This window comes from Mandrillus leucophaeus, unplaced genomic scaffold, assembly GCF_000951045.1.
Source record: "Mandrillus leucophaeus isolate KB7577 unplaced genomic scaffold, Mleu.le_1.0 Scaffold58, whole genome shotgun sequence".
NCBI lineage: Eukaryota > Metazoa > Chordata > Mammalia > Primates > Cercopithecidae > Mandrillus > Mandrillus leucophaeus.
Window position 1 is genome coordinate 553706 of NW_012106252.1, and position 9296 is coordinate 563001.

The 9296-nt window shown below is 50.6% G+C and overlaps 1 protein-coding gene across 2 annotated transcripts; it reads right to left on the reverse strand.

The window, feature by feature from the left end:
- TUBG2 (tubulin, gamma 2) lies at positions 1–7070 on the reverse strand. 2 transcript variants are annotated; one of them, XM_011998783.1, is made up of 12 exons: positions 6766–7069; positions 6372–6484; positions 6002–6169; positions 5620–5688; positions 5103–5129; positions 3293–3372; positions 2842–2968; positions 1417–1503; positions 1152–1301; positions 738–890; positions 493–654; positions 1–374 (listed from the first exon to the last, which is right to left on the reverse strand). In XM_011998783.1, the coding sequence occupies exons 1-12, from the start codon at positions 6812–6814 to the stop codon at positions 177–179; spliced, it is 1383 nt and encodes a 460-aa protein (XP_011854173.1). In that variant the 5' UTR covers positions 6815–7069; the 3' UTR covers positions 1–176. The 2 variants fall into 2 exon arrangements, with proteins under 2 accessions (XP_011854173.1, XP_011854174.1); XM_011998784.1 differs by lacking the exon at positions 5103–5129 and having other exon boundaries at positions 6766–7070.
- Between the last annotated feature and the right edge of the window lie 2226 nt (positions 7071–9296).

Consider the following 9296-nt stretch of genomic DNA (forward strand, 5'->3'; position numbering starts at 1 on the left):
TATACTGACAACCAAGCTTTATTACTTTATTAAAGCTGAACAAGCATATCAAGAGTTAGGGCATGGAAGGGAGGAAGCAGGAGGAAGCTCATGGGCTGGAGATGAACCAAGAAGGTTGTCCATGAGCAGGCATGGTCGAGGCTGTGCTTCCCATCCAGGAGTAGTGGGGAGGGAAATCACTGCTCCTGGGTGCCCCAGGAAATGTAGTCTGGCTGGGTGGCTGCATGGTACTCATCAATGAGCTCCTGAACAACCTCCCTAGACCTGTCCATCTCATCAAAGTTGTCCTTGAACATGTCCTCCTTACGGAACTGCTCAAGGAAGGCATCCCGCTTCCGCAGCTTGTCGAACTGCTGGCAGGAACTTTCAAAGAGCTGAAAGAGATGAAAATCTCCAAAATGCGAGCCAGGGGGTTAGGAGTGAACTTGGGGAAGATGATGAAGGTAGCCAGTGGAACAGACTCTCCTGAGAAGAACAGAAACCTAGACTCACTGAGGAGATGCTGGTGTGGTTGGCCATCATGAGCCCACTGACCCGGTGGGCCGAGGGCAGGTAGGGAGACTTCCTCGATAGGGCCACTTGGATGCTGGCGGGGCCCCACGGGATGAAGTTGGCCAACTTCCGTTCCCGAATCCTCTGCAGGCTCTTGTGGACCTGGGGTGGGCACACGAGCAGTGGAGGTGGCCTCTCCTCTACCCCTGCGGGTCCAGGGTGCGGGATGAAGGGGCCTCCCCTACCTGGGTGGGGTCCACCTCTCCCTGGATGATGTTGAGGATGGCGATGTAGCAGTGGTTGGTCTGGCGGTCTCGGCCTGTGGACACCATCACGTTCTTGGGCTGCAGCAGCCGCCTCATCACATCCAGGACCGTGGTCTTCCTCACGCTGGCCACCTGATGGGACAGTGAGACAGGAACCCGGCCAGCGCTCAGGGCAGAGTCCCCCTTTGGCTTCTCCTTGGCAGAAGCCAAAGGCAGAGGGAGGGTAGAGAGCAAGTCAGCAAGAAAGTCTCCTGCTCTGTGCTAGCCCCTGAGCACAGTGCCTCGGGGCCCGCAAAGGGCAGCTCCTGGGGCAGTGGGGAAGACAGAAAGGCTAGGGCAGGGCCTGCTGGGCCCAGGGCCGGCCTGGCCTGGGACACTGAAGGCTGCTCTTACTGATTGGTCCGTAGTGAGCGGGGTGTAGCCGGTCATGAGGAAGTGGAGCCGTGGGGTGGGAATGAGCGAGGCGATGAGGCCGATGAGGTCATTGTTCATGTAGCCGGGGTAGCGCAGGGTGGTGGTGCTGGCCGACATGATGGTGGACACCTGGGGACAGGCGTGCCATGTCATGGGCCTCGGCCTGGGTGGGACTTTCCTTCCCCAGATGACCCTCCAGCAAGGAGGGCTTCCAGTCCAAAGGAGGCCAGGAGTGGGGGCCCACCAGCTGGTTGATCTGGGAGAAGGACGGGTTCTGGATGTGCAGGCGGTCTGTGGCAATCCGGTTCAGGGCTGTGTTGTCCAGCACCACCTACGGGGACAGAAGAGGGTCACAGCATCTTGAGGATAAAATGGGCATAGAAATAAGATATTGGCTTAGCCCCTGCTGAACTCCAAAGCCAGGAAGTAGGTTTGTTAGTTTAAAAAAAAGTACTGCTGGACGTGGTGGCTCATGCCTATAATCCCTGCCGTTTGGGAGGCCAATGTGGGAGGATCACTTGAGGCCGCGAGTTGGACACCAGCCTAAGCAACACAGCAAGATGCCATCTCTGTAAAAAATATACATAAAAAATAACAGAAAGAAAAGTACTGTTTCTGGGGCATCATGAGATACTCTCAGACTACGCAGGGCAGTAAACAAACCCGTGAGTACCCACATGTGCCATACACTGTGCTTGGCTCTGGGGAGACCACAGAGAGGAACAGGCACCATCTTTCCCTTCATTAGGCCTACAGTCTCGTGGAGGGAGGCACACTAAATATAAAACAAAAAAGTATAGTTAACTCCCTGAAATACAAAGTAATCTGATCTTGACTGAGTAGTCAGGAAAGGTTTTGCTAAGAAAGTTTTCCTTGAGCTGAGAGTACAAGCATGAGTGGGCATGAAGTAGGCAAAGGTGGGGTACATGGTGGTGGGGGGAAGGTATATTCACTTCGTTGAGAGTTTTGCTGCCTAAAAGGATTCTAAGAAACTTAGAGGTCAGGACCTTATTTCCTAATTTGGCCCACAGGTATGGCTTTGTTGGTCCTCTGTTCTGTGTGTATAGGGGCTGGGGAAGGGCGGGGTGAATGAGACTCACTGGCCTGAGGAGACAGACCAAAGTCCTTTACTCTTTTTTTTTCTTTTTTTTTTTTAAACACAAGGTCTTGTTCTGTTGCCCCAAGCTTGAGTGCAGTGGTGTGATCGTGGCTCACTGCAGCCTTGACTTTCTGAGAAATCCCCCAACCTCAGCCTCCCGAGTAGCCAGGACTATAGGCGCACACCACCATGCCCGGCTAATTTTTTTTTTATGTTATTTTTTGAGGCAGAGTCTCACTGACTAGATAGCTGGGACTACAGGCATATGCCACCATGCCTGGCTAACTTTTTTAGTAGAGACGGGGTTTCTTCATGTTGGTCAGGCTGATCTCGAACTTCCAACCATAGGTGATCTGCCCACCTCAGTCTCCCAAAGTGCTGGGATTACAGGTGTGAGCCACCGCGCCCAGCCCTAATTTTTGTATTTTCTGTGGAGCTAGGGTTTCACATGTTGCCCAGGCTAGTATTAAACTCCTGAGCTCAAGCAATCCATCTGCCTCGGCCTCCCAAAGTGCTAGAATTACAGGCATGAGCCACCACACCCAGCCCCTCAACTCTTTCTTTGCTCACCACACAGTCTGCGTTCTGCGTCAGCCTCTTGAGTGTCAGGAGTGAATTGTACGGCTGAACCACCACGTCACTCATCTCGTCCTGGTAGGGAAACACTGAATAAGTCTGCACCAGCTTCTTGGGGTACCTGAGAGAAAAGAGGGTGGTGGCATAGTGAACTGGAAGGACCCCCCATCACTGCCCATCTGTGCCATTTTGTACAAAAGGGGTGAGGGCAGAACTGAGTCTTCAAAGCCAAAAAGGATAAACCTGAAAGCTTCAAACTCTGTAGATCCCCTCCCCTCCACAGGTAAGCCCCCACCCCCCAAAACAGCTTCCAACATGGTCCTTGGGTGGGTCTGTCCCTATGACTCAAAAGGGGTAGTGGCAGACTTTCTAGCTCAAGAGAAAAAAAGCAATGACATTATCCAGGGAACCAGGGTTAATGCCCTCTCCCCGAACACAGGCTTGCCTGTCATTCAGTCGCTCCAGGAGGTAGGAGCCCAGGCCAGAACCTGTACCCCCAGCGATGGAGTGACACAGCACGAAGCCCTGTGTGTATACAGGAATAAACAGACTCAGTTTCTCCTGCCACACTCTCACAACACAATTCTGATACCAGATGGGTGGGGTTTTACCACACACATCAGGTAAGCAGCCAATTCTACAGTAGATGCCAGCTGGGTATCCACTAATTCACTTGAATTCTGGACTACCTACAGACTGTCCCTGACTTAGGATGGTTTAATTTAAGATGTTTTGGCTTTATGATGGGTTTATCAGGATGTAATCCCATCTTAAATCAAGAAGCATCTGAATTACAATGGTTCAATTTACAATTTTTCAACTTCATGATGGGCTTATTGGGTTATAACCTGACACATTTCTACTTACAATATTTTCAATTTTTTTTTCTTTTTTTGAGACGGAGTCTTGCTCTGTCACCCAGGCTGTAGTGCCCAATCTTGGCTCACTGCAACCTCTGCTTCGTAGGTTCAAGCCATTCTCCTGCCTCAGCCTCTCAAGTAGCTGGGACTATGAGCATGCACCACCATGCCTGGCTAATTTTTGTATTTTTAGTAGATATGGGGTTTCACCATTTTGGTCAGGCTGGTCTTGAACTCCTGACCTCAATTGATCTACCCGCCTCGGCCTCCCAAAGTGCTGGGATTACAGGCATGAGCTACCGCGCCCAGCCTCAAATTTGTTTTGGTTTTAGAGACAGGATCTCACTCAGTCCCCCAGACTGCAGTGCAATGGTGTGATCATAGCTCACTGCAGCCTTGAATTCCTGGGCTCAAGGCATCTTCCTATCTCAACCTCCAAGTAGCTAGGACTACAGGCATGTAGCACCATGCCTGGATGATGTTTGTATTTTTTGCAGAGATGGGGTTTCACCATGTTGCCCAGGTCCTGGGCTCAGGTGATCCACCCGCTTCAGCCTCCCAAAGTGCTGGGATTACAGGCATGAGCCACTGTGCCTAGTCAATATTTTCAATTTGTGATGTGTTTACGTCCTGATAAACCCACTGTAAGTTGAGAAGTATCTGTACCTGAAGATAGCATCGGATCCCACAGAGTGAAGGCTCAGTCCCACAAGACTCTCCCACTTCCAATGCCAATACAAGCTTCAGATTGTTTTATCTGTGCCTCTGACCAACCGGCTATAAATCGGGGTTCTCAGGACTGCTCCTTGGGTTCAATTAATTTGTTAGAGTAGCTCGCAGAACTCAAGGAGACACCTACTTACGTTTACCCGTTTGTTATAAAGGATATTTTAAAGGATACAAATAAACAGCCAGATGAAGAGATACCGAGGGGAAGCTCTGGAAGGGTCCGGCGCACAGGAGCTGCTGCCCTGTGGTGCTGGGTTTGCAGCCTCCCGGCCTGTGGATGTGTTCTTGTTCACCTTCCTGGAAGCCCCCGAACTCAGTCCTTTTGGATTTTTATGGAGGCTTCATTACACAGGCATGACTGATTAAATCATTGACAATTGGTGCTCTACTCAATCTTCATCCCTCTCCCTTCCCCAGAGGTGAGGGATGGGCCTGTAAATTCCAACCCTCAGAGCACCAGGTTTGTTCCCCTGGCAACCAACACCCCATCCAGTGGCTATCTGGGACTTTCCAAAAAATCGCCTCTTTAACATAAGCTCAGGTGTGGTTGAAATGCACTTGTTCCTCCTTAGTACAGCCGTTAGTAAAATTAACTAATTAAAATAAAATGAAAGATTAATCTAAAAGAAAGGGGCTTGTTATAAATAACAAAAGACTGTCTTTCACCTTTATCACTCTGGAGCTGTTCTGGAGCTGTTTCAGAAACCAAGGACGAAAGGTCAAATATTGTAAGAAAACATACTCTTATTGCTCTAGTCCCTTAGGAAATTACATGGGTTATAAGAGTTGTAAGCCAGGAACACATCGCGCCCAGCATGGGGAGAGACGGAGAGGCAGTCTCCAAGGATCTGGGGGAGAGACTTCGGCATGGCTCATTCCCCATTCCCAAAACGCCCATGTCTCAAAGCTCCCTCTTACGCATCCAGGCTGAGGCTCCTTGGGAAGGTTTGGAGCTGGAGAAGCTGAATGACTCATGCCTAAGGGGCCAGTGCCATTCAGATTTATGACTTCCTTAAGAACAAAGATTATATTTTATTCACCTCAATATCCCACATCTGATGCTCCATAAATGGGTTTTGAATTGAATTGCTCCCCTCACATCACCTATCCAGGCCACCTCCTGACGTTTCCCCAGCACTCTTCAGCCTCCCTGCCCATTCCTTCCCCCACTCCATAACTTCACCTCTAAACTGTCACTTCCATCTGCTTCTCGGTCTATGATATCAAAGATGTCTTCATGAATTTTCTCACCCTGTATAGAGACATAGAAAGGGAGGGTCAGGCCAAAGGTTCCAGAGTGCATCTTTTCTCAGTACAGCACTGTCTACCCTGGAATACTGTTGCCACCCTGAAGCAAAGTCTAGGCTGTAGCCCTCAACCCAGGAGTGCTACTATTGCAAATGATTTGCACAAAATTTGCATAAACCTCTCCCTGGCTGTCCCTCTTGTTTGGGGAATCCTTTTGTCTCTTATTTTCTGGCAGTCTGGTCAAATTCCTAGTAGCTTGAGCCTGCCTTGCCTCTGGATGGGAATATCAAAGGTCTCTGGAATAGTTGCCCGGACACCTGGGAGAATCCACTGGCCCAGTTGTTGCCAGCTCCTCCTCCATGCTCCGACAGGTAGATGTTCTCTGGGTTGTAGAGCTTGGCATAGGGGGAGTTGAGGATGGAGTGGATCACCCGGGGCTCCAGGTCCAGCAGCACGGCCCGGGGGATGTAGTGCTCATCGTCTGCCTGTCAAGGGGAGTCCAGGAGGGGGCCCAATCAGCTAGGGTGGCCCAAGTCCTAAGTCCTCCCAACTCTGGCTCCCTCCAGCCCTCCCTCCTCAAGCCAGCCGCCTGGCCCCTCTGCCCAGCAGGGTTCCCAGTACCAGGCCACTCCCTTCCCTTCCGCCCCCTCGGGCCATTGCCGCCCCTGGCCAAGTCGCTGGGGGCACCTGGTAGAAAAAGACGTCCTTGCGGTCAGTGCCTTCGGTGGCGAACTCCTCCACGATGCCCTCGGGGCTGATACCATGCTCAGCGCACAGCTGTTTCCAGAACTCGAACCCAACTGCGGGAGGGGGGAGATGCCCGGGTCTGCTGGAGCCTTAAGGCCTGAGGAGCCCAGTTTTAGTCTCAGAGGCCGACACGATCAGAGGGTGGACCCAAGATGCCTGGGTCTGGTGGCTGCCCCGGTCCCGGGCTGGGAGCTCAGCTCTCGGTATGGGTTATCCAGAGCAGCAGGCTAGGGGGTTCATGGAAGGGGAAGGGGGACTGGTGGAAGCCAGGCACTTGGGTGGGACCCGAAGGGGCAGAACCAGAGACCGGTGGGGGCGGCGCTCGCTCGCTCACTCTGGTTGCCGCACTGGCCCAGCTGCAGGGTGATGATCTCCCGGGGCATCGCTCTTCAGACGTGGGCGCCCCAGCCCCGGCCTGGCGAGAGTCACGGCTGAGACGAATGCCTGGCAGCCAGGCGCGCAGGACGTGGGGAGCGCGCGCTCTCTTCGCCTCTTGACGCGGATGCTCGGTCTGCGCGTGTGCAGCGCAGGCCTCTCCTCGGCCGGTGGGCCGTGGAGCCCAACCTGGGCATCATTTTCTCCCTCAGCAGTTGCAGCTGGAATTCGGCACAAGCGCACAGTCAGGCCACGCCTGCTCCTGCCCACCGCTCCGCGCCTGCGCAGTGAGACTTGGTAGGGGTGGCAGGGTCGGAACATGGATGTGTGGGGGAGGGGAGGGGAGAGGAGGGGAGGGGAGGGGAGGGGAGGGGAGACGCGGGAAGGGGAAGGGAGGGGAGGGTAGGGGCGTAGCGACCAGGTGGACGTGCTTGTCCACGTGTAAGGAGTCACCTACCTATATTGGTAAGTGAGGACTCTGCCAGCTTTGCTAGGTCCAAGGGCTAGAAGCCAGCTTTTCTTCGTTTAAATTTCTATGTTTCAATGGTGTTACAATACATACACATGTATGTTACCTTTTCATTTTTTATTTTTTAGAAGTGTCTCGCTCTGTCGCCCAGGCTGGAGTGCAGTGGTACGATCATAGCTCACTGTAGCCTCGAACTTCTGGCTTAAGTGATCCTCCCACTTCAGCCTCCCGAGTAGCTGGGACTACAGGCGTGTGCTACCACGCCCAGGTAATTTTTAAATTTTTTAAATGTATTTTTGTAAAGATGGGGATCTCACCGTGTTGCCCAGGATGGTCTTGAACTCCTGACCTCAATCAATCCTCCTACCTCGGCCTCCCAAAATGCTGGAATTACAGGCATGAGCCACCACTCCTGGCCAAAATTTACCACTGTAACCATTTGTAATTACTGCATACAGTTCTGTGGCATCAAGTACACTCACATTGCTCTGTAACCATCACCACCATTCTTTTCTAGAACTTTCTCATCTTCCCAAACTGAAACTCTATAGCGATTAAACAGTAACTTCCCCTTGACTACTCTAGGCACCTGATATGAGTAGAATTATACAGTATTTGTCTTTTTGGGTCTGGCTGCTTTCACTTAATATCTTCAAGATCCTTCCATTTTGTAGCATGTGTCAGAATTTCCTTCCTTTTTACAACTGAATAATATTACGTTGTATAGATGTACCACATTTTGCATAACCATTCATCCCTCCATGGACATTTGGGTTGCTTCCACCCTTTGGCTGTTGTGAATGTTGCTGCTTTGAATGTGAGTGTACAGATATCTGTTCGAGTCTCTGCTTTCAATTATTTTGGATATACACCCACAGGTAGAATTGCTGGATCCTATGGTAATTCTGTTTAATGTTCTGAGGAATTGCCATATGATTTTCCATGGTAGCTGCAGCGATTTTATATTCCCACCAGCGATGCACAAGGGTTCAATTATATAAATTTTATAGGAGGCTATTGGTTTGCACTGAGCTCCTGTGCTAGGCCCAACAGACCAAACCAAAATGGAGTCACTCATGCTAAAGTTCCATGTCACTAAGCAACACTAAGTTGTTTATCAAACCTTCAGAGGAATCAGGAGAGAGAAGGAACAGCCAAAACCCCAAGCAGGCCAGTTTTAGCCGGCATGATACGGAAGTCCTTTCTGCTTTAACCTTTACAAGAAAAGTAACTTTGAAATGACCAATCTACTTTTTTTTCTTCTGTTTCTATTTTTCTCTGCCCTTTTTCATCCATAAAACTAACCTGTGCTTGACTCGTCTGAATACTCATTCTATTTATTTTATGGAATGAAATGTAGCCTGATTCTAGAATCACAAACACTGTCAATGCCACTTAAGGTCTTTTTTTTTTTGAGACAAAGTCTCACTCTGTTGCCCAGGTTGGAGTGCAGTGGCACGATCTCAGCTTACTACAACCTCTGCCTCTCTCAGGTTCAAGCAATTCTCCTGGCTCAGCCTCACTGGTAGCTGAGATTACAGGGGTACACCACCACACCTGGCCAATTTTTTTGTATTTTTGGTAGAGACAGGGGTTTCATCATGTTGCCCAGACTGGTCTTGAACCCCTGAGCTCAGGTAATATACTTGCCTCAGCCTCCCAAAGTGCTGGGATTATAGGCGTGAGCCACCATGCTCAGCCAAGTTAAAATTTTTTGTTTTTTTTTTTTTTTTGAGACAGAGTTTCGCTCTTGTTGCCCAGGCTGGAGTGCAGTGGCGCAATCTCGACTCACCGCAGGCTCCACCTCCTGGGTTCAAGCCATTCTTCTGCCTCAGCCTCCCAAGTAGCTGGGATTACAGGCATGTGCCATCACGCCCAGCTAATTTTGTATTTTTAGTAGAGACGGGGTTTCTCCATGTTGGTCGACCTCAGGTGATCTGCCTGTCTTGGCCTCCCAAAGTGCTAAGATTACAGGCGTGAGCCACCACGCCCAGCCTTTTTTTTTTTTTTTTTTTTTTTTT

Bases quoted from the DNA above. Each gene is read 5' to 3' on its own strand.
- TUBG2 (XM_011998783.1), bottom strand. From the start codon at position 6,814: ATGCCCCGGGAGATCATCACCCTGCAGCTGGGCCAGTGCGGCAACCAG. The intron at 891-1,151 runs GTAAGAGCAGCC...CTGTCCCATCAG, and splicing joins CGCTCACTACGGACCAATCA to GTGGCCAGCGTGAGGAAGAC. The intron at 375-492 runs GTGAGTCTAGGT...CATCTCTTTCAG, and splicing joins ACCACACCAGCATCTCCTCA to CTCTTTGAAAGTTCCTGCCA.